Raw genomic sequence first — 25653 nt, 5'->3', positions numbered from 1 at the left:
CAGGTCCTGCTGCAGCAAAGCAGCCCCAAACCATGACACTTCCACCTCCATGCTTCACAGTTGGTATGAGGTTCTTTTCTTGGAATGCTGTGTTTGGTTTACGCCAAACATGTCCTCTGCTGTTGTGTCCAAATAATTCAATTTTGGACTCATCTGTCCAAAGAACATTATTCCAGAAGTCCTGGTCTTTGTCAACTTTATCGCTGGCAAATGTCAGTCTGGCCTCGATGTTTCTCTTGGAAAGCAAAGGTTTCCTCCTTGCACACCTCCCATGCAAGTTAAACTTGTACAGTCTCTTTCTGATTGTAGAGGCATGTACTTCTACATCAACAGTAGCCAGAGCCTGCTGTAGTTCTCGAGATGACACTTTAGGGTTTTTGGATACCTCTTTTAGCATCTTGCGGTCTGCTCTTGGGGTGAACTTGCTGGGGCGACCAGTCCTGGGCATGTTGGCAGTTGTTTTGAAAGCCCTCCACTTGTAGACTATCTTCCGGACAGTGGAATGGCTGATTTCAAAATCTTTTGAGATCTTTTTAAATCCCTTCCCAGACTCATAGGCTGCTACAATCTTTTTTCTGAAGTCCTCTGACAGCTCTTTTGCTCTCACCATGGTGCTCACTCTCACTTCAACAGTCAGGAGCACACCAAACTAAATGTCTGAGGTTTAAATAGGGCAAGCCTCATTCAACATGCAGAGTAACGATCTACTAATTATGTGCACCTGGTGTGATATACCTGTGTGAGATCTGAGCCAATTTAAGAGGGAATACATGTGAGGGTGTCCTATCTTTTTCCTCAGTTAGAATAGGCATTTTTGTAGAATGACATTTACAGAAGATCTTGAAAAGACTTTTCTTCAGTTTTCTTTGTTTAGTCGGATTACTTTAATCTCTCTGTATTGTTGAAACGGAGATGAAATAACCATTTATTAAAAATGTTACAAAAAACCACATGCTTTCAAAGGGTGTCCTAATTTTTTCACATGACTGTATCTTGCTTCTATTTTGAAGCGTTTTCCACGTTTTTACATTGGATAGTAGAAGTTCATTCTTATTCCGGATTTATTTTACACTATTTAGATGATTTTTTTATTTATAGGTCATAAGGATACTCCAGAATGTTTGAATCTTCTTAATAGATTCATAGCAGTATCTGATTATTTTAATGTACCTTTGGCTGTGGAAAAGACAGTTCTTCCCACTACTACGTTGAAATTTTTAGGTATTTGCATTAACACGGATACTATGGAATTTAGTATCCCTATGGTTAAAATTTCCGAAACTATTCATATTTTATCTTCAATGGAAAGCAAGGAAAAAACTACTTTGAAACGATTGCAGTCATTACTTGGATCCCTAAATTTTATCACTAGAGTAATTCCCATGGGAAGGGTATTTTCAAAAAGACTTTACGCAGCAACTGCAGGTAAGTCTTCTCATCATTCTCACATTAGATTAACAAGGGAATTAAAAAGTGATATTAACATATGGTTACAATTTATGAAAGACTTCAATGGACATACAATTTGGCAGGAAGAATTTATAGACTCTGACTCACTTTCCTTTTTTACTGATGCTTCGGGTGCCATTGGTTATGGAGCATTCTTCAACAATAATTGGTCTGCTGAAAAATGGCCTCAATCTTGGTTAGACAACAAATATTATTCAAAAAATTTAGTTTTTCTTGAACTCTTCCCTGTTTTGGTTTCTTTATTAATTTGGCATGAGGAATTTCAAAACAGACGCATTTTATTATGTTCAGACAACATGGGTGTTGTATTTGCCATAAATTGTTTGTCGTCCAAGTCTCCTCTAGTATCTTCTTTATTACGGAAATTGGTTTTGCACTGTCTCAAATTTAATATTTGGTTAAAAGCAAAATTTATTCCAGGTAGAAATAACATTATTGCTGATGCTTTATCTCGTCAGCAGCTCCTTGAAATTTTTCGCAATGGCACCTCAAGCATCTTTGAAAGGAATACCTTGACCAGATCATTTATGGAGTATTACAGAAGAATAAATAACGAATTATTAACTTATTCGTTAGCCAAAAATACATGGGCAGCCTATTCTGCTGCATGGTTCAATTGGACGGAGTTCTGCAGAATGGGTCGATTAACAGCCACGGAATTTAATTTGGAGAATTTCAACACTTTTATAATTTATCTTTGGAATAAGGGAATAGCAGCTGAATCTATCTCAAAAAGATTATCTGCTATTTCTTTCTTTTTTAAATTGAATGGTCACAATTCAATATTAAATAATTTCAAAATTAAACAAATAATTAAAGGTATCAAAAGATTTTCGATTCCAAGGGATAAAACCAATCCATTATCTGTTCACCAATTAGCTGGAATTATAAATCAATTACCTAAAGTTTGTTCTTCATCTTACGAAAAATGTTTGTTTTCGGCAGCTTTTTCTTTAACTTTTTTTGCCGCTCTACGAATTGGAGAGATTGCAGCAGAAAACAAGCATTCTGGTCCTCCTTTAATCATTTCCGACATATTAATGGTTAATGAACAAGTCAAATTATTCATTAAAAAATCCAAAACAGATCAAATGGGAAAAGGTATTTGGCTTACTCTTAATAAATTCTCTTATAAATGTATCTGCCCATTTTGAACATATGTCAAAGTGGTTAAGTATGAGAGAGAAAGCATTTCCTGCATTATTTTCTCATGTGGATGGCTCATATTTAACAAAATACCAATTTAACTTTGTTTTACGTAAGGGTTTACAAAGTATAGGTCATACAAATCAAAAAATTTCAGCACATTCGTTTCGCATTGGTGCAGCAACATTTGCGGCAAAATAGGTTTAAATTCTTGCATTATAAAACGCATTGGAAGACGACTTAATTAGATGTGTAATGGAACGATCCAATATCAGAGAATCCACAAAAAATTTAGGTTTTTCTGAGGAAGTTTGTATCAAGTGGAGTGCTTTTCCCAACCTCCGGATTCTAATTTTTTTTGAAGTTGACTATTTGTTCTCAAAATGTTACATTCCTGATTTTGTAATTTTACATGTTGGGTCTTTTGATAAAGGTAAAATAAAAACTCATTTGTTGATTTACGAACTACAGGAATTGATGTGCAAGATAAGACAAATTTTACAGAATTCTGTTCTTATATTTTCAGATATTATTTCTAAATTTACTTGGTCAAGTCCTGAATTGTCCTTTTTGGACAAAATAAGGAAAAGAGTCAATAAAAAAATGGAGAAGTTTATGCAAAGTATGGGTCAATTTTCTTACAGACATGTAGAACTTGAAGGTTTTTTAAAAGGACTTTATTGTTCTGGTCTGGATCAGCTTTCAGAAATAGGTTGTGATATCTTTATTTCTGACCTTCAAAATATGATTGAGAAATATGCTACTTAATTGATTGCGATGCTTTGGTGGCCACTTCGTTTCCGATTTGGCGCTTTGGGGGTTAAGTCACTCTCTGAGTGGACTGACGGTTATTATTTTGATTAATTTGGTTGTTTGATGGTTAATTGGTATTCTGTTTATTATACTTCAATAATTATTAAAACGTAATAAGCATCGCGGCCATTTAAGTACCATAAATTTAAATAAAGTTCAATTTGGTTTACTTTGATTACGTGTAATTGTCTTTTTTCTGGTGTAATGGTTGCTTATGACATCATGGAGCGAACCACTAGTGTATAACTTGTGGGGAGCCATGATGTCATGGCAACCTACAAGTTATGGCATTAATTATATTAAACTTACCTGTGTTTAAGAGTTTGGACTAATCCCTGGGACTGTTGATCTCGGGGCCTTCTGGACAGCTGATTGGAGAGTTTCTCTAACCGTCTTTTAGTGCCTATAAAAGAAGAAATCATCGTCACTGGCGCATTCACGTAAGTATTTTCACCAGATCCCTCCCTCCCTCTTTTTCTATTGATTAGTCGCTTGCTTATTGACGGGGGTTAAGTCACTCTCTGAGTGGACTGACGGTTATTATTTTGATTTAATTTGGTTGTTTGATGGTTTATTGGTATTCTGTTTATTATACTTCAATAATTATTAAAACGTAATAAGCATCGCGGCCATTTAAGTACCATAAATTTAAATAAAGTTCAATTTGGTTTACTTTGATTACGTGTAATTGTCTTTTTTCTGGTGTAATAGTTGCTTATGACATCATGGCTTGGATACGTAAAAATGTTCCAAAGCTATTACCGCATAAAGTGACACATGTCAGATTTGCAAAAAATGGCCTGGGCAGAAGAGCGAAAACTGGCCCGGGGTAGAAGGGGTTAAGCATGTATTCACACTGGGGAGGTAAGGAGTAGACAGGCTAGTTAAATAAAGTAGACCTTTCCACCGAAGGTAGAGGGGCCATATTGCCATATGGTGTATATCGCAATAAATCTGGAGGCCCTACTGTATAGTTAAAGGGGTATTCCGGTAAAGTAACATAATTTTTGAAAAACTGAATTAAGGCTGCAAGCTGTGACCCAACCAGAACCCATACCTATACATATAACCAGAGCTTCAATTTACCTTTCAATCCACTTGTCTAGCTCCTGTGTGAGCCTTCAACACCCTGAGAGTATCATGGCGCCCGATCTTCCCTCACAAAACTGCAAAGACTACAATCCCCACAATCCCTAGCTTTCCTGCTGTGAGTGTTGATGTCTGATTGGCTGCCTGATATTAGTCCAGTCACGCCCCCTCTACTCTACTCACTGAGCATGCTCGACCTAACAAAGGCTTAGAACTACAGGTCGATGCCATGGTAATTTATGAGGAAACACAGGGGGTGGCAGTGGAAGAAAACTACTGTACTTTTATAACTACTGAATGGTAAATATGTCGGACATGACGTTCCCAGCATTGGAAGGAGGTGTGCCGCGCCCGAGAACCACTACCACACGTCTCACCTCCATCCTGCCGCTGCTCCAGCCTTTTATAAACTGGCATAACCTCCATTCCCAGCCTGAACGCGCCTCTACATTCTGATTGGGACAAACACCCGTCCATCACACTAAAATCCCTTTCTCATCCAATAACAGGACACAGGGGCGTGTTCAAACAGCTGTAGAACTACAACTCCCATAATCCTCCACGGCAGATCTATCCAGAATAGCTTATTCTATACCCGACGTAGAACAGCTGAATGTCTGTATACACATCCTAGCAAAATAAAAATGTTAAATGTATCCAATTATTAGAAAACCATGAATCATTTTCTATGCATGCGGCAATTCAGCTCTTCGCCTGCGCATGCGTAAAGCTCTGGCTCGCAGGTCCTGGCAGATACATACTGACATTGTTTCTGTTCTAAACCAGAGTTTGAGTGAAGTGGCTGTGAACAGATTATTGATATGTTTTTTGATCTTGACATGTGCAGAAGAATTGTCTAATCTATCTTCATAGCTCCTAGGTTATACTTACCTCCCGTTCGTATACCGTCCTGCCAGGATATTATTGATCTGGAGACAGCCGGAAGTTTACCCTTGGAACCGGAAAGAGTTAAGGGGACCGTACAGGAGAGCGGTGGTAAGTGCTGGAGAGTAATATTATATTATAATAAATGTGCTGCTTATAATAGACGCGTGGGGGAGGGACGGGGTGTAGAAGAGGGCACAAGAGGGGAACTGGGGGCAAATCCACAGCTACTGGGTGGAAACTGATAATAGGAACGATGAACATGCATGTGTGGACATAAACAATTACTTGATAACTGCAGCTGCTGCAGAACCTCTTCCTCTTTTTTTTTTTTTTTTTTTTTAAAGTTGTAGTAGAACAGGGATAAGTAACCTCCGGCACAGCAGCTGTTCTGAAACTACAACTCCCTGAATCCTCCTTTCACTTGTATGGGAGTAGGGATGAGCGAACCCGAACTGTATAGTTCGGGTTAGTACCGAATTTTGGGGTGTCCGTGACACTGACCCGAACCCGAACATTTTCGTAAAAGTCCGGGTTCGGTGTTCGGCTCTTTCTTGGCGCTTTTTGAAAGGCTGCAAAGCAGCCAATCAACAAGCGTCATACTACTTGCCCCAAGAGGCCATCACAGCCTTGCCTACTATTGGCATGGCTGTGATTGGCCAGTGCAGCATGTGACCCAGCCTCTATATAGGCTTGGGTCACGTAGCGCTGCACGTCACTCTGCTGATTCAAGCATAGGGAGAGGTTGCAGCTGCGACGTTAGGGCGAGATTAGGCAGATTAACTCCTCCAAAAGACTTCATTCTGTGATCGATCTCCAGCTGTGGACCATTGAAGTGCTAATATCGACTTGCTCACTTTTTTTAGGCTGCCCAGAGCGTTTATATATCACTTTTTTCTGGGGTGATCGGCGGCCATTTTGTGGCTTGTGGTGCGCCAGCACAAGCTATCACCAAGTGTATTTAACCATCAATAGTGTGGTTATTTTGTGCTATATCCTACATCAGCTGCAGGCTGAGCCTGTGTCACCGAAGTGCATTTAACCATCAACAGTCTGGTTATTTTTTGGCCATATACTACATCAGCTGCAGGCTGAGCCTGTGTCACCCAAGTGCATTTAACCATCAATAGTGTGGTTATTTTTTGGCCATATACTACATCAGGGGCAAGTTGAGCCTGTCACCCAGCGCCTAAAAAATAGACCTGACATTTCTATTCAACCAAATCTGTACTGTTTTAGCTGGTCAAATTATTAGTAGTGACCGTAAAAGCACAGTTTTTGTTCTGGGTTGAAAAACTATTCCAAAATTTGCAATTCTCAAAATAAGTAGTTTATGCTATATATATCAGGCCTACTTGAAATCTATCCCAAAAAGGATATCTTAGATTCAAGGTGCTGATAGTGTCATTCAGAAAAACTTAACACACAAATTTGCCATTCTCAAAATTGTGGTGAACGAGAACAATGAGGAAAACATCTAATAAGGGACGCGGACGTGGACATCGTCGTGGTGGTGTTAGTGGACCCTCTGGTGCTGGGAGAGGACGTGGCCGTTCTGCCACAGCCACACATCCTAGTGAACCAACTACCTCAGGTCCCAGTAGCCAGCAGAATTTACAGCGATATTTAGTGGGGCCCAATGCCGTTCTAAGGATGGTAAGGCCTGAGCAGGTACAGGCATTAGTCAATTGGGTGGCCGACAGTGGATCCAGCACGTTCACATTATCTCCCACCCAGTCTTCTGCAGAAAGCGCACAGATGGCGCATGAAAACCAAGCCCATCGGTCTGTCACATCACCCCCATGCTGTTTGAAGACTCTGCTGCCAGGGTTTCCCAAGGGCATCCACCTAGCCCTTCCCCAGGGGTGGAAGAGATAGAATGCACTAACGCACAACCACTTATGTTTCCTGATGATGAGGACATGGGAATACCACCTCAGCATGTCTCTGATGATGACGAAACACAGGTGCCAACTGCTGCGTCTTTCTGCAGTGTGCAGACTGAACAGGAGGTCAGGGATCAAGACTGGGTGGAAGACGATGCAGGGGACGATGAGGTCCTAGACCCCACATGGAATGAAGGTCGTGCCACTGACTTTCACAGTTCGGAGGAAGAGGCAGTGGTGAGACCGAGCCAACAGCGTAGCAAAAGATGGAGCAGTGGGCAAAATCAGAACACCCGCCGCCAAGAGACTCCGCCTGCTACTGACCGCCGCCATCTGGGACCGAGCACCCCAAAGGCAGCTTCAAGGAGTTCCCTGGCATGGCACTTTTTCAAACAATGTGCTGACGACAAGACCCGAGTGGTTTGCACGCTGTGCCATCAGAGCCTGAAGCGAGGCATTAACGTTCTGAACCTTAGCACAACCTGCATGACCAGGCATCTGCATGCAAAGCATGAACTGCTGTGGAGTAAACACCTTAAAAACAAGGAAGTCACTCAGGCTCCCCCTGCTACCTCTTCTGGTGCTGCCGCCTCGGCCTCTTCTGCTGCTGCCGCCGCCTCGGCCTCTTCCTCCGCCTCTGGAGGAACGTTGGCACCTGCCGCCCAGCAAACATGGGATGTACCACCAACACCACCACCTGCGTCACCAAGCATCTCAACCATGTCACACGGCAGCGTTCAGCTCTCCATCTCACAAACATTTGAGAGAAAGCGTAAATTCTCACCTAGCCACCCTCGATCCCTGGCCCTGAATGCCAGCATTTCTAAACTACTGGCCTATGAAATGCTGTCATTTAGGCTGGTGGACACACACAGCTTCAAACAGCTCATGTCGCTTGCTGTCCCATAGTATGTTGTTCCCAGCCGGCACTACTTCTCCAAGAGAGCCGTGCCTTCCCTGCACAAACAAGTGTCCGATAAAATCAAGTGTGCACTGCGCAACGCCATCTGTGGCAAGGTCCACCTAACCACAGATCCGTGGACCAGTAAGCACGGCCAGGGACGCTATATCTCCCTAACTGCACACTGGGTAAATGTAGTGGCGGCTGGGCCCCAGGCGGAGAGCTGTTTGGCGCACGTCCTTCCGCCGCCAAGTATCGCAGGGCAACATTCTTTGCCTCCTGTCTCCTCCTCCTCCTCCTCCTCCTCCTCCTCCTCCTCCTCCTCCTCAGCTTCCTCCTCCTCTTCTTCCACCTGCTCATCTAGTCAGCCACACACCTTCACCACCAACTTCAGCACAGCCCGGGGTAAACGTCAGCAGGCCGTTCTGAAACTCATATGTTTGGGGGACAGGCCCCACACCGCACAGGAGTTGTGGGGGGGGTATAGAACAACAGACCGACGAGTGGTTGCTGCCGGTGAGCCTCAAGCCCGGCCTGGTGGTGTGCGATAATGGGCGAAATCTCGTTGCAGCTCTGGGAATTTGGTGGTGCAGAAGTTCATTCGCAACTACCCCGACATGTCAGAGCTGCTGCATAAAGTGCGGGCCGTCTGTTCGCGCTTCCGGCGTTCACACCCTGCCGCTGCTCGCCTGTCTGCGCTACAGCGTAACTTCGGCCTTCCCGCTCACCGCCTCATATGCGACGTGCCCACCAGGTGGAACTCCACCTTGCATATGCTGGACAGACTGTGCGAGCAGCAGCAGGCCATAGTGGAGTTTCAGCTGCAGCACGCACGGGTCAGTCGCACTGCGGATCAGACCCACTTCACCACCAATGACTGGGCCTCCATGCGAGACCTGTGTGCCCTGTTGCGCTGTTTCGAGTACTCCACCAACATGGCCAGTGGCGATGACGCCGTTATCAGCGTTACAATACCACTTTTATGTCTCCTTGAGAAAACACTTAGGGTGATGATGGAAGAGGAGGTGGCAGAGGAGGAAGAGGGGTCATTTTTAGCACTTTCAGGCCAGTCTCTTCGAAGTGACTCAGAGGGAGGTTTTTTGCAACACCAGAGGCCAGGTACAAATGTGGCCAGACAGGGCCCACTACTGGAGGACGAGGAGGACGAGGAGGACGAGGATGAGGAGGAGGTGGAGGAGGATGAGGATGAAGCATGTTCACAGCGGGGTGGCACCCAAAGCAGCTCGGGCCCATCACTGGTGCGTGGCTGGGGGGAAACACAGGACGATGACGATACGCCTCCCACAGAGGACAGCTTGTCCTTACCTCTGGGCAGCCTGGCACACATGAGCGACTACATGCTGCAGTGCCTGCGCAACGACAGCAGAGTTGCCCACATTTTAACGTGTGCGGACTACTGGGTTGCCACCCTGCTTTATCCCCGGTACAAAGACAATGTGCCCACCTTACTTCCTACACTGGTGCGTGATAGGAAGATGCGCGAGTACAAGCGCACGTTGGTAGACGCGCTACTGAGAGCATTCCCAAATGTCACAGGGGAACCAGTGGAAGCCCAAGGCGAAGGCAGAGGAGGAGCAAGAGGTCGCCAACGCAACTGTGTCACGGCCAGCTCCTCTGAGGGCAGGGTTAGCATGGCAGAGATGTGGAAAAGTTTTGTCACCACGCCCCAGCTAACTGCACCACCACCTGCTACGGAACGTGTTAGCAGGAGGCAACATTTCACTAACATGGTGGAACAGTACCTGTGCACACCCCTCCACGTACTGACTGATGGTTCGGCCCCATTCAACTTCTGGGTCTCCAAATTGTCCACGTGGCCAGAGCTAGCCTTTTATGCCTTGGAGCTGCTGGCCTGCCTGGCGGCCAGCGTTTTGTCTGAACGTGTATTCAGCACGGCAGGGGGCGTCATTACAGACAAACGCAGCCGCCTGTCTACAGCCAATGTGGACAAGCTGACGTTCATAAAAATTAACCAGGCATGGATCCCACAGGACCTGTCCATCCCTTGTGCAGATTAGATATTAACTACCTCCCCTTAACAATATATTATTCTACTCCAGGGCACTTCCTCATTCAATACTATTTTTATTTTCATTTTACCATTATATTGCGGGGCAACCCAAAGTTGAATGAACCTCTCCTCTGTCTGGGTGCCGGGGCCTAAATGTGTGACAGTGGCCTGTTCCAGTGGTGGTTGACGTGAAGCCTGATTCTCTGCTATGACATGAAGACAGATTCTGTGCTGACATAAGGCCAGATTCTCTTTTACGGGACCTCTCTCCTCTGCCTGGGTGCCGGGGCCTAAATATGTGACAGTGGCCTGTTCCAGTGGTGGGTGACGTGAAGCCTGATTCTCTGCTATGACATGAAGACAGATTCTGTGCTGACATAAGGCCAGATTCTCTGTTTCGGGACCTCTCTCCTCTACCTGGGTGCCTGGGCCTAAATGTGTGACAGTGGCCTGTTCCAGTGGTGGGTGATGTGAAGCCTGATTCTCTGCTATGACATGAAGACAGATTCTGTGCTGACATAAGGCCAGATTCTCTGTTACGGGACCTCTCTCCTCTGCCTGGGTGCCGGGGCCTAAATGTGTGACAGTGGCCTGTTCCAGTGGTGGGTGACGTGAAGCCTGATTCTCTGCTATGACATGAAGACTGATTCTGCGCTGACATGAAGCCAGATTCTCTGCTATGGCATGAAGAGACTGATTCTCTGCTGACATGAAGCCAGATTCTTTGCTATGGCATGAAGAGACTGATTCTCTGCTGACGTGAAGCCAGATTCTCTGCTATGGGACCTCTGTCCAATTGATATTGGTTAATTTTTATTTTTTTAATTTTAATTTTAATTCATTTCCCTATCCACATTTGTTTGCAGGGGATTTACCTACATGTTGCTGCCTTTTGCAGCCCTCTAGCTCTTTCCTGGGCTGTTTTACAGCCTTTTTAGTGCCCAAAAGTTCGGGTCCCCATTGACTTCAATGGGGTTCGGGTTCGGGTCGGGTTCGGATCCCGAACCCGAACATTTCCGGGAAGTTCGGCCGAACTTCTCGAACCCGAACATCCAGGTGTTCGCTCAACTCTATATGGGAGTAACAAGAAGAGCCAAACAGGTGTGCATGCTGGGAGTTGTAGTTTCACAGCAGCTGGACTGGCGAAGGTTGCTGATCCCTGAAACGACGGGGTAGGGAAATTTCACACCAGAGTTGGGGAGAAGGGGCCACCTAATTTGCTTGCGCCTTACCTCTCAGCTGGACACAGGCCGACACTGCGCATGCATCGGGAGCCTCAGCAGCGGTTAAGGGTAGGCAAAAATTACGGGCCAGTGTGCAAGCGCGGCTAACTACTCCCATCAGGATACACCGTGTGTGCGCACCAGCCGACAGGGAGATCTTATACCGAACATCCATCCGACCACCGCGCCTGCGCAGTGTGGGGGTAGGGAGATCTGATGGCCATTTTTTCTGTTAAATCTCCCTACCACTCACTGCGCACGCACGGTGTCTGATCATCAGGAGCCAGCTGAGAGGTAAGGCGTAAGCGCATTAGGAGGCCCCTTCTCCCCAACTCTGGTGTGAAATTTCCCTACCCTGCCGTTGTGCGCGGCGCAGCACACCTCGTTCTAAAGCTGGGAACGTCATGTCTGGTGCAGCTGCGTCACAACAGTAAGTGACGAGGGTAGGGAAATTTCATGGAACACCGGCCGTGCTGATCAGAGAGCAGGTCGGGGCAGCACAGGACCGCACAGTGTGCTGTATGACGTGACGTCACACGTCATCAGCGCTGCTGCGTGAGTGGCACATCCGACGGCGCGTACCTTTATTTCAGGCGTGAGCGGCTGCAGAGCACTGTTGCCATTCTGTTCAATGCTCACTGGCACTGCCTGCCATCCACGATTCCACGCTGCTGGTTCAGGCCGTCCAGTGCTTGAAGAGCCAGCAGAATCAGCACTCAGCCCACTAGGCACAAGGTTAGCACAGATCCCACTGCCCCAGGTACTTACAGGAGGACTATATATCTGAGTATAAATTAAATATGTACTAAGTTGGAATAACCTAGGCATTATCTGGATATCATTATACATGTACAGCTAACAGCTGGTATAAATTATAAATCTTTAATGAACCATGCTGGTATAACCTGGGTACCTCCTGTATATAATGATATATGTACAGTTGGTATAACCTGGGTATCTCCTGTGTGTATATGTGTGTATGTGTGTATATATATATATACACTCACCTAAAGAATTATTAGGAACACCTGTTCTATTTCTCATTAATGCAATTATCTAGTCAACCAATCACATGGCAGTTTCTTCAATGCATTTAGGGGGGTGGTCCTGGTCAAGACAATCTCCTTAACTCCAAACTGAATGTCAGAATGGGAAAGAAAGGTGATTTAAGCAATTTTGAGTGTGGCATGGTTGTTGGTGCCAGACGGGCCGGTCTGAGTATTTCACAATCTGCTCAGTTACTGGGATTTTCACGCACAACCATTTCTAGGGTTTACAAAGAATTGTGTGAAAAGGGAAAAACATCCAGTATGCGGCAGTCCTGTGGGCAAAAATGCCTTGTGGATGCTAGAGGTCAGAGGAGAATGGGCCGACTGATTCAAGCTGATAGAAGAGCAACGTTGACTGAAATAACCACTCGTTACAACCGAGGTATGCAGCAAAGCATTTGTGAAGCCACAACACGCACAACCTTGAGACGGATGGGCTACAACAGCAGAAGACCCCACCGGGTACCACTCATCTCCACTACAAATAGGAAAAAGAGGCTACAATTTGCACGAGCTCACCAAAATTGGACTGTTGAAGACTGGAAAATTGTTGCCTGGTCTGATGAGTCTCAATTTCTGTTGAGACATTCAAATGGTAGAGTCCGAATTTGGCGTAAACAGAATGAGAACATGTATCCATCCTCTGATGGCTACTTCCAGCAGGATAATGCACCATGTCACAAAGCTCGAATCATTTCAAATTGGTTTCTTGAACATGACAATGAGTTCACTGTACTAAAATGGCCCCCACAGTCACCAGATCTCAACCCAATAGAGCATCTTTGGGATGTGGTGGAACGGGAGCTTCGTGCCCTGGATGTGCATCCCTCAAATCTCCATCAACTGCAAGATGCTATCCTATCAATATGGCCAACATTTCTAAAGAATGTTATCAGCACCTTGTTGAATCAATGCCACGTAGAATTAAGGCAGTTCTGAAGGCAAAAGGTGGTCCAACACCATATTAGTATGGTGTTCCTAATAATTCTTTAGGTGAGTGTGTGTGTGTGTGTGTGTGTGTGTGTATATATATGTGTGTATATATATATATATATATATATATATATATATATATATATATATACACACCTGGTATAAGTTATACATCTTCTTGTATACAGTGATATGGACCATGCTGGTATAACCTGGGCATCTTCTGTATATAATTATATATGTACAGCTGGAATAAGTTATACATCTTCTTGTATATAGCGATATGGACAATGCTGGTATAACCTGGGTATCTCCTGTATATAATTATATATGTAGAGCTGGTATAAGTTATACATCTTCTTGTATACAGTGTATAACTTATACCGGCTCTACATATAGTTAAGGCTGCATGCAGCCTGTAATTGTGGGAGGGGCCAGGTCCCCCTTCTTAAACCCCCTCATACAGCTCACCGCACCGCGCCCGCCGACTCGCACTTCCTGTGACTCACGTCACTTCCGGTAAGCACGCTCCCCAGGTAAGTATCGCCGCACGCCGCCCGCCTGGAGTCTCCGGTCCGTCCATCAGGGCCGTGGCCGGCCGCTGGCCCGCTCCCCCTCACCTTTTCCGGCCACCGCGGGCTCCCTTCACCGCCGCCCTGTCGCGTCCGTCCTCTCGCGAGAGGTCGGGCGCATGCGCAGCCGGCCTGGTCCAGCTCCCGGCTGCCGCATCGTGCGCTGCCGCTGGCCGCCTAAGGGGGGGGGGACACCGAGGGGGAGCTCCGCTCACTGCCTCCGTCCCTCTGCCTCTGTCCGGCCGCACACCACGGCCGCTCCTGTCAGGGCCGTTCGGAATGGAGAGTGTTGTGGTGGGGAGCTGGACATTGGGGCGGTGGATGTGTGCTTGTGGTCCTCAAGATATATATATATATTTATGAATGTATCTTGCTCTGCTTTCAGCTGCCCGCACTTCCATGCCCCCAGGGGGCGGGCCGAGGCCAGCATGTCCTGAGTGCACCACACTCCGGTGGGGCTGCTGGCAGCCTTCTGCCTTTGGGTGTGCTCAGGTCAGCTGCCACCCGCACCGTCCAGCCAGCCCATGGACATCGTGGTGGCCAGCCTGCAGTGGTGCAGGAAGGCCAGGTCACGATCATCAGAGGCACAGAGTTGGGCTGGCAGAGATGGCGCTTAGGTCATGACCGCCACATCCGGGCGGTCATGATTCCTGACATGCGTTAATTGCCCATCACGTGTGGCCCACTGATGGGCAATTAACGGGCCGCACCCCCCTACGTCCCATCTTGCTCCATCCAGGTCGCCCGTTCCTGGCTCCAGGGCTTCCACCTCCAGCCCACCCGCTCCTGCCAGGCTGGCAGGTGCCACGGGCTCCGCCACGCACACTCAGGTCGGACCCGTGCCCCTCCAGGCCCGTTCACGCCCCGGCCTACCCACGGCCTTCCAGCCGGGCCCTCGGGGGCTCCGGCCCTTGTTGCTCCCAATTTTCACATATGTGTTCCTTTCCCAGGTGCCAGTAGCGTTCGTGGTCCCCGACGTGTCTTGTCGCGACTTCCTGACGTCAGGTTTAGGTCCTGCAGAAGGTCGCTGCCGGCCACTCGCAGGATTTCTCAAACTTGAGGGTTCAGGTAGGTAATCCTGGGCTGCTCCCAGCAGTTCCTCTTACCCACATCCCGGGTTGCCTCCCCGGAGGCACGCAAGGATGTTTTCTCTCTCACTCAACCTGAGACGTTCATGTGTCTTTTCTGTCCTTCTTAGCCTGAGGCGTTCTGGTGTCTTCTCTGCCCAGGTACCCTGAAGCGTTCAGGTGGTTTCTCTGTGCATCTCGGCCTGAGACAGTCAGGTGTCTTCTCTGTCCAGGTAGCCTGAAGCGTTCAGGTGTCTTCTCTGTCCATCTTGGCCTGAGGCGTTCAGGTGTCTTCTCTGTCCAGGTGCCCTGAAGCGTTCAGGTGTCTTCTCTGTCCAGCTGCCCTGAGGCGTTCAGGGGTCTTCTCTGTCCAGGTACCCTGAAGCGTTCAGGTGTCTTCTCTGTCCATCTTAGCCTGAGGCGTTCAGGTGTCTTCTCTGTCCATCTTAGCCTGAGGCGTTCAGGTGTCTTCTCTGTCCTAGCACCCTGAAGCGTTCAGGTGTCTCCTCTGTCCATCTCAGCCTGAGATGTTCAGGTGTCTTCCCTGCCAGGTACCCTGAAGCGCTCAGGTGTCTCCTCCGTCCACGGCGGCCTGTAGCGTCAGGGTCGGTCCGGGTCTCTTCAGCCACGGGTGCAGCCACCCTTACGGTAGTCGCCGGTGCGTCAGGTGTCTCCCAGTTCCACGTATCTTGCAGCACTCAAGCACCCGGCTCACGTCCCCAACCTGAGACGTTCAGGTCCCCCCTCGCCGCCCGTCCTGGAACTTCCAGGCCTCCTTCTTTTCGCAGTCCTTAGACTCCGCCTCCTGGCTCCCCAGATACCCCTTCTTTTTGGTTCATGTTTCATCCACGTCTCCCTGTTTCCGCTATTAGACGTCCCTGCGGTGTGTCCGCACGCATCCGCGAGGGTTTTCAGGTCCCGCGCTGCAATTTTCTCACGTCGCTCCTAACTTTTCCAGTCCTCAGGGCCAGCCGGGTCGTTCCCGTCGTTCCTCAGACGGTAAGGCAAGGGTGTTGATTCCACGCCTTCAGGTCTCGCAAGGTCTCTGCTATTTGCGAAGCCATGTCGCAGGTCTCAGACGCCGACGACGCTTTGTCCCTCCCGGGTACTTCAGTCTCCGGCCAAGGCGGTCCAGCAGCCCTCCGAAGATGGACTGTGCCAAGGCTCATTGCGGAGTTGGGCAGAAGAGGTATCAGGCACCCAGCTTCAGCCAGGAAGGCCGAGCTATACCGGCTATTAATGACCGAGCCCAGCCCTCCTGAAAGAGAAGATCCACCCCCAGCCATCCAGCAGTCCCTGGTACAGTTACAGGCCTCCTTGGATTCGCTCATCTCTTCCGTTGCCGACATCAGGACCAGGGTGGTGGACTTGGAGTCCAGAACACCGGCGTCATCCCAGGCGGTGGTCCCCTTCACTGATCCCCCTCTATCTCAACTTCCGGCTCCAGGTACGTCCCCGGCTGCTCCGGTGGTGGCTCCTGCGCACTTGGTGCCGGACCACATCAGGAGGGACATCTTGGCGGGCAAGGACGTGAATCTCGCGTCCATCCTGATTGCGTCCCACGATGCCGCAGACAACAAGACCTTTGACTGCGGGGAGGTCTCGGTGGTCCTTCGGGCCAAGGATGGCCGTCTCAACCGCAAGCTCTCGGTACCGGAGTTTGTTTTGGCCTTTGGCCTGTTTAGAGACGTGTTCTGCTCCGCCTTTCCGGCTCGCCGGGAGGAGCTGGACACGTATCTACACAAGGTTACTGGACTTGGGCACAAGTACGGCGGCACGGCTTTTTATGATTATCACCGCTCCTTTTCAGCCAAGGCCGCCGCCGCGCTTACCCAGTTTCAGTTTTCCATCAACTGGGCTACGCTGGACATGGAGTTGTTCTGCCAGCATTTCGCCGGTCTCCGGGCCCCCGCTTGTTCGACTTGTCAGTCGATTTTTCACTCCACTGAGTGGTGTCCTCAAACTGCCACGGCCCAACCAGACAAGGTCATTCCAGGCCCCTCCGGGGTCCCCCGCAGTCCCTCCGCCACTGATAAGTTGGGCAGACCCATTGTTTACCTTGGCAACAGCCAAGTTTGCAACAACTTTAACTTTGGTTCCTGTCTCTTCAGCGGTTGCAGGGCCCTGCACATCTGCTCCATCTTCTTCAGGGCTCACCCCAGGTCCACATGTCCCAAGAAGGCGTACAAGCGCCTATGACTGGCCGATTGCGACATTGACCTCCTAGCCCTCCTGTTACGGGAACATCCGGTGCCGGGATTCGTGGACTTCCTGATCTCTGGCCTCTGCTCCGGCTTTGACACAGGGTTGGTGGCACTACCCCATTCCAACTGGGAGTGCGACAATCTGCAGTCAGCCAGGTCAGATTCCGCCACTGTGCAGGAACTCCTGAATTCGGAGGTGGAGAAAGGGTTCCTCCTGGGCCCTTTCAACCAGGTTCCTTTCTCTCGCTGGCGGATCAGCCCCATAGGCATAGTGTCCAAGAAAGAGTCAAATAAAAAACGTTTGATTTACGATCTCTCCGCCCCCCATGATTCCGTCATCCCCAGCATTAATTCTCTCATTCCCTCCGAAGAATTTGCCATGAAGTATGCATCCATTGACGAAGCCATTGCCCTCATCCTGAGCGCCGGGAAAGGTGCCTGGTTGTCTAAAACTGACATAGCGGACGCCTTCAAACTGCTGCCTATCGCCCCTCACCTATGGCAGTTCTATGGTATTCGGTGGGAGGGCAGGTTCTATTTTGCCAACAGGTTGACTTTCGGCTCCAAAAGCAGCCCGTGGTTATTTGACCAACTGGCGCAGGCGCTACACTGGATCCTGATCCACCACGGCAGCGCCCCAGCGGTCATCCACTACCTGGACGACTTTCTCCTCATAGAACCTCCGCTATGTCGGCCATCCGGGCTGCACTCCCTCCTGGAGATCTTTGCCGCCCTTTCCATCCCAATATCGCAGGGGAAGACCTCGGGGCCGGTCACTTCCATCACCTTCCTGGGTATTGTCCTGGACTCAGACAGGATGGAAGCCAGGCTTCCAGAGGCAAAGCTGTCCCAAATCCTGGAAGTCGTGGCCAGGGCCATCACCTCTTCCCAGGTGACCAAGGTCGAGCTACAGTCCATCCTGGGTCGCCTGAACTTTGCCTTAAGGGTGATGCCCCAGGGCAGGGCCTTCATCTCCCGTCTGCTCTCGCTCCTCCCCACAGCCTCCGAACCCAGCAGCATTGTCCACTTGGACAGGGCTACCATGGCAGACTTGCGCATGTGGGACAGCTTTCTTTCATCCTGGAACGGGGTCAGCCTGTTTGTCTCCTCCTGGTCCCAGTCATCTACCAGGGTGTTTTCCGATGCCGCGGCATCCCGGGGTTTCGCTGCCATCTTCGGGTCCCAGTGGTTGGCTGGTCCTTGGCCTCCTCAGGTCAGCTCCAACCCTCAGTCCCTCAGCTCGTCACCGTTTCTGGAATGTTATCCCATCGTGGCGGCCGCATCCGTCTGGGGTCACCTCTGGGCCAATTCCAGCGTCATGTTTATCTCTGACAGTCAGGACCTGGTGGACATCATCTCCAAAGGCCGAGCTAAGTCTGCCAGGGTCATGTCCCTTTTGCGCAAACTGGTCTGGCTGGCCATGATCAATAACTTTCATTTCTCATGTTCCCATATTCCAGGTGCCAGCAACACGGCGGCCGATGCCTTATCTAGGTTAAATTTTCAAACCTTCTTTCAGGTATGTCCAGAGGCAGACCGGACCGGGGCCCGGATACCCGGCTTCAGCGACCTGATGTTGGATTGAGGTCTCTGCTGGCAACCGCCAAGGACCTCATGCACCGATCCCTCTCGGTCAACACGGCTCGCAATTACAGCACAGGTTGGAACCTCTTTCAAAAATTTTCATGGCTTTCATGGCCCATTGCCATGTCAACCTCAAGCTGGCACCCAGCACCATCCGTTTGTACCTAGCCGGGGCACAACATTTCTTGGTCCTACAGAATCCAGAAGTTCGCGCGGCGTTCACATCCCAAGCCGTCAAGGCCACACTCAGGGGCATTGAGAAAAACAGTAAAGACTCCAACCCGTCCCGTCGGCCGGTCTCCGGCGAGCTATTCAGGCAGCTGCATCCCTAGATGGCAATCCTTTTGGCCCTTCCATTAGTCTGGTCATCAAGGCCGCTATGTATCTAAGCTTCTACGGCTTCCTTCGTCCAGGAGAATTCTCAGTTTCTTCCCAGAAGACGATCTTCCTGAAGAAGAAGCAGCTATCCTGGAGCCAGGATCATCTGGTGTTAAGCCTCCCTTCCACCAAGACGTCCCAAACCGGTCCTCCCATACAGATCCGCTTCTTCAAGTCCGAAAACGCCTGGTGTCCAGTGGTGGTACTCCAACGTCTCCTTGTTTCCACACCATCTCCAGATCCAGAGTCTCCTTTGCTTCCATTCCAAGGAAAACCTCTGTCCACGCCACAGTTCGTCTCTCACATCAGATCCCTGGTCGCAGGGTTGGGGGTGGACCCCAAAACTATATCAGGACATTCATTCCGCATCGGAGCTGCCTCAGCAGCTTTCAAGCACGGGACGCCTCCGCACGTCATCCGTCACATGGGTAGGTGGAGGTCTGCCTGTTTTTCCCGGTACATCCCGGATCCGCTGACTGAAACCCGGCAGGTATTCCTTTCCTTGGTTTTGTAATACTGTTCCAACATGCATTAAACAGCAGCACTTATCCTACTCGGTGTCTTTTTGGCCCTCTTTTAGGCAGGCCCACGTCCCGTGGCTCCAGGCACACACCAGCCACTGTTCAAGCCCCCTCCTGTCACATTACTGACCGTGGCCGCGGCCACAAATAGTTAAGGCTGCATGCAGCCTGTAATTGTGGGAGGGGCCAGGTCCCCCTTCTTAAACCCCCTCATACAGCTCACCGCACCGCGCCCGCCGACTCGCACTCCCCCCCCCCCCCCTTTTCCCACCCCTTTCTTCTACTCTCCCTAGGGTTGGCCCTTTTAGGCAGGCCCACGTCCCGTGGCTCCAGGCACACACCAGCCACTGTTCAAGCCCCCTCCTGTCACATTACTGACCGTGGCCGCGGCCACAAATATAATTATATACAGGAGATGCACAGGTTATACCAGCATGCTCCATATCAGTATCACTGTATACAAGAAGATGTATAACTTATACCAGCTGTATATATATAATTATATACAGGAGATGCCCAGGTTATACCAGCATGGTCCATATCACTACTATATACAAGAAGACGTATCACTTATACTAGGTGTACATTTATAATTATATACAGGAGATACCCAGGTTATACTAGCATTGTCCATATCGCTATATACAAGAAGATGTATAACTTATTCCAGCTGTACATATATAATTATATACAGAAGATGCCCAGGTTATACCAGCATGGTCCATATCACTGTATACAAGAAGATGTATAACTTATTCCAGCTGTACATATATAATTATATACAGGAGATGCCCAGGTTATACCAGCATGGTCCATATCACTGTATACAAGAAGATGTATCACTTATTCCAGCTGTACATATATAATTATATACAGGAGATGCCCAGGTTATACCAGCATGGTCCATATCACTACTATATACAAGAAGACGTATCACTTATTCCAGCTGTACATATATAATTATATACAGGAGATGCCTAGGTTAGTATAACATTTTGCACTTTTTATCTCAAAAGGTTTATTTGCACTTTTTTTCCCTACTGGTTTTGTGTGTGTTGAGTAACTAATATAAAGTTAGAGTTTGAAACTGTGTCTTCCATTCTTTAAAGTTCTTTGATTATTCTTAGTTCTGACCCAATTGGATGGAATAATGGTCTACTGTAGTGTTTCCCTACCAGGATGCCTCCAGCTGTTGCAAAACTACATCTCCCAGCATGCCCTGACAGCCAAATGCTATCTGGGCATGCTGAGAGTTGTAGTTTTGCAAGAGCTGGCATCCTCGTTGTGAAAAGCTGGTCTACTGTCATAATATGAACAATGGTGGTTCTACAAAATGGCTATTGTGGGGCAAAGTTCATATTCGTGTTTACACATGTGTTTTAAAATGAATGCTTTCCCCTTTTATAAACCAGTAAATAATGACGCAACGCTGTGGGGCTGGTATGCAACTTTTTCCAGGGCTGGTTTTTATCCCCAGTCCGGCCCTGTCTACAGTGCCAGGAGACAAATCATTGCTGTGTGCAAGATCTGCAGACACAAAAATAGACACCATAGCTCTACTGAACTACAAGAAGCTGCATCACCAGTTACTGTGAGAAAAGTACAAGCTACTGTAGCACAAAATGAATGTCCTCCTTCCATTCCTTGAAATTCTTGCTGTGCAGCAAGGTGCACGCCACTGTGGACACTAGGAGCAGCTGTCATGGACTGGGACAGTACATGTCTTTAATGGCCCACTGGGTCAATGTGTTTCATTGCAAGGCAGCACCACAGCAAGAAGCCCTGGTCCTATTGACACCTCCACATTTGTGTCACTCTGGTTCCCATGACAAGCACTTCTTTGCCTCCTCCATATCTACTTGCATAAACATTATCCCATATCCAACAGAAGCAGGGCAGTGTTGCTCCCACTCCCCTCCCCTCCTTGCCATGCCATTCTAGAGCTGATTGTACTGAGTGTGAGTAGCCACGTAGCCCAGGGATGGGCAAACTGCGACTCTCCAGCTGTTGTAAAACTACAAATCCCATCATGCCCTGCTGTAGGCAGACTGGGAGTTGTAGTTTTACAACAGCTGGAGAGCCGCAGTTTGCCCATACCTGACATAGCCGATCGCTTGTTAAAGTGCATCAAGCAGCAAACATCTTGCAGTTGTGTCCCTGCCAACCGCTCCGGTGCCCGCCTGATCATCCCGCCGTGCATGTACGGCGGAATACATTCTGGCAATGCATCCCCCGCCGTACATGTACGGCATTCTGCGTTAAGGGGTTAATATGGTCAAACCAGGTGACAGATTCCCTTTAAGCATTTTGCTTGCTGCCCTGTGGCTGCTGGAGACCAACACAGAGAAGGTTCCAAGGAGGAGGAGGAGGATGCTGCTGCTGATAACGGCCATGATGGCCAATCATCTCAGCGGCAGGCCCAGCTGTCAGCCGTGTACTTACCATCGAGCAGTCTGATGATTACTGGATAGCCATGCTTTTAGACTCTTGCTATCAAAACAAAATGGGAGAATGTTTTCCTCTTTCTGAAAGGGAGACCAAATTATTTATTACCAGGAAACTCTTTGTATGCAGCTTGCTACATCTTTCAGCAAGCCCCTCTCCGGCCTCTGCAGAGTCACACACCTCCCACTATCTCCACTACCACAAGCAGCAGAAACCAGCTCAATATCAACAACATGATGGAGCAATTTTTTCATGTGCCACTTCAGGCTGACGCAAATCAGCAGGCAGAGATGTACTGCCTCAACAACCAGGTTCAGTTTTACCTGGACTCTGGCCGTTCTGCAATCCATACTGTGTTCCCTGACCCAATGGACCTCTGTGTAGGCAGATTGGAGCAGTGGTCCCAACTGGCCCAGCCTGCTCTCTCTTTTCTGCCTTGTCCAGCCTCCAGTGTCACCTGAAAGAGGGTTTTCACCATAGCAGCGGGCATCTTGACACCCAAAAGGACAAAATTGCCCTCTTCCAGTGTACAAAACTTCACTTTTGTCAAAATGAACGAGGTATGGATCTGTGAAGATGGTCACACTCCTGTAGCTGAGGCCGATGAATAGATCTGCTGCTGCTGATCATGCCACTGCATGTTCTGTACCATACAGTTGCTGCCCCGAATTTCAGGACGTTTGCTCATCTCTAATGTAGATCTATATACCTCCAATTTAATATGGAGTTTTTTTTGTTTTAGATTTTCTTAGAATCTAATAGAAATGACAGATTTTTGGTGCTAGAATCATGGATTGTAGGGATAATATCCCTAAAATACAATCCATATGCAGCGTCATATGATGGTACACAGAGTGTCTACTGCTCCATAGTACTGGACCTGAGTCTACCATGTGTGTAACAGAAGAAGCATCATATTTGCTGCTGCTCCCCTTCACACTTCCTGGTCTTGGCGTGAGAGACCTGAGATATACTTTCTGAGATCTACTAATGTCTATACTAAAGTTGGCAGTGAGACTATGGACGAGTTCAAGAGGAGCCTGGATGCATTTCTGGGGTGTAGCAATATTATAATATCCTGATTAGTGGAGAAGGATAATTGATCCAAGGAGTTATTTTGATTACCAGATTTATCATCAGGAAGGATTCTTTTCCCTAAGATAAGGAAAATGATCTTCTCATGAGAGTTTTTTCTCTATAATGTGCTGAAATAGATTAATGTGTTTTTTTTTTTCAGTCTTAGAAACAATGTTACAATAGTATCTTACATGATGGATGTGTAGGCACTTCATTGAAGCATTTTAATGCCCATAAAGGTTTATTCTTAAATTCGAGCAGTCTGACGTGCCTAAAAAGGGCAATTGTTGCTTACCTCGCAGTTATAATGCAATCATAGAGAAAAAACAACTAACCATGCATGTTGTTAATGCAGTAAACAGTTTCTGTACATGTTCCCAGTTACCATCTTACGATGTGTATCGTATACAATAATATTTCCCAGATTCTTCAGGTTTCACTCCAGTGAGTTTAAAATAAACTTCTCCTTTATTTGTGTCTCTTGTTACAGTTAGACGTCCCTGTAGAGACTGGGCATAATTTATGTTGCCATTATACCAAATTACCCCAAGCCATGTTAGACCTTTCCCTGGGGTTGATCGGATCCAGGGTACAGCATATATTTTAGTGTGGTCAGTGAGGGAGGCTCCAGTCACTTTACAGGTCAGTTCCAGGGTCTCTGATTGTTTCACAGTCCCAGGACCAGTTTCCAGTAATGAGATCTGTGCAGCGACATCTGTAAATAAATAGGAAATATATTTAATGTCTGTTGCCATTGAAAATGCCTTCTGCCACATGATTTAAGATTACATTGATTACAAGATTAGATTAGGAAAATTAAGATTACATTGTAGTATGTGTACAACACCAAGGAACCACAGGAAATTCTTCATGTCTGGTCTGAGTAGTTAGTAAGAAGACTCTGGTGTATTGATCCCACACAATGGTGATTCCTTTCATTATGATTGATCTATATATAACTAAAAAAGTATTTGAATGTATTTACATATCTTATGTGTTAAAAAGGTCACCATCCCTGAAATTTGCTGCTGAACATTTAGGCCCTTATTTATCATGCCTTTACTCCACAATTATGGCTTTAAAAAGTCACAAGATTTTAGACTAGCACAAAGGTTTTGTGACTTTTTGCATTTTTACACAGCTTACTTCACTTTGGAAATGATGTTGGAAGTGGGTGTTGTTAATGAGCTTCACTCCAGATTTATGACTGAGACTTTTTTTTAAAGTTGCAATCTCTCTCCAGCAGGGAGGGTGGAGTAAGAAAACTGGAGAAGCTTTGCTAGACAAAATAGTTCGGTTTAAAAATAAGACAAAATTTTCAATCAACATGTGAAATTTGAAATGTTGCATAAAGTACACTGACTCAAGCAAAACAGAATTTAAATATTCCCCTCATGATAAATTCTTCCCTTAGAATACAACCACACATTCAGGTTTCCTTCCGGTTTTGTCTTCCAAAACTGCATGAGTGAATTCAATAAAACGATTGTATCTGCCTTTTATACGTTCTCTCCTTTTATGAGCCACTCCGGAATTCCTTGCCGCTAGTGTGAAAGTAGCCTTAATGAGCTTCACTCCAGATTTATGACTGAGACTTTTTTTAAAAAAAGTTGCAATCTCTCTCCAGCAGGAGGGTGGAGTAAGAAAACTGGAGAACCTTTGCTAGACAAAAGTGTTAGATTTAAAGAGGTTGTCCAGTCCCAAATTTTTTTTTGTACTCCTAACACCCCTCACCATGCCTACATATGCCCCCAATACCTGTTTTACATGTCTGAGCTTTCCTTCCCCCCCCCCTGGAAGACATCACATTATCCTGGCAGATCTGTTAACTTTCTCCCCTTCTTGTTTTGTTGACAGGCTGAAGACGCCCCACTCTGCTCTGTCTCCAGCAGCAACACTCACTACAACTCCTGTGTCCATCTTTCTACACCCAGACAGGAATCTACTTCTCATCCAGTGTCTAAATCCCATTACTGACTGTCCACAGGCTCTGCCCTCACATGTTTATGTAATCCTATCCTGTGTGATACAGCCTGCTGAGCTGTGTATCTAATCCCATCACTGACAGTCCACAGGCTCTTCCCTCACTATCTCTAGTGTGCACACGACTGTATCCATTTTGCGATCCACATTTTTTGCAGTCCCACTGAGTTCCATGGATTTGAGGTCCTCATTTTGAGGACCAGAATAGGACATGTTCTGTCTTTACTGGAACTGACATACCGATGTAAAAAACACACTGATGACGCCCATGTGCTTTCCACATCCGTATGTCAGTTCTGCAAAAGATAGAACATGTCCTATTCTGGTCCTCATAATGCAGATCCAAAACCCATAGAACTCAATAGGACTGCAAAAAAATGTGAATCGCACACGGA

At 47.5% G+C, this 25653-nt stretch overlaps 1 protein-coding gene and 1 gene segment (V, D, J or C); both read right to left on the bottom strand.

The window, feature by feature from the left end:
• LOC120989007 overlaps nt 1–25653 on the bottom strand; it is a 769594-nt gene that overhangs the window by 380050 nt on the left and 363891 nt on the right. Inside the window, exon 3 of one of the 7 annotated variants that reach the window (XM_040416846.1) lies at nt 15549–15558. The exons of the other annotated variants lie outside the window; for them this stretch is intronic. Within the exon in view, the coding sequence (XP_040272780.1) occupies nt 15549–15558 (10 nt within the window). The remainder of the gene's footprint in view (nt 1–15548; nt 15559–25653) is intronic. 7 annotated transcript variants of the gene reach the window in all.
• LOC120989010 overlaps nt 1–25653 on the bottom strand; it is a 369628-nt gene that overhangs the window by 241475 nt on the left and 102500 nt on the right.

The sequence above is a fragment of the Bufo bufo genome, chromosome 2 (assembly GCF_905171765.1).
Source record: "Bufo bufo chromosome 2, aBufBuf1.1, whole genome shotgun sequence".
Taxonomy (NCBI): Eukaryota; Metazoa; Chordata; class Amphibia; order Anura; family Bufonidae; genus Bufo; species Bufo bufo.
Note: the sequence above shows the minus strand (reverse complement) of the source record. Positions and strands in the feature narration are given on the sequence as shown.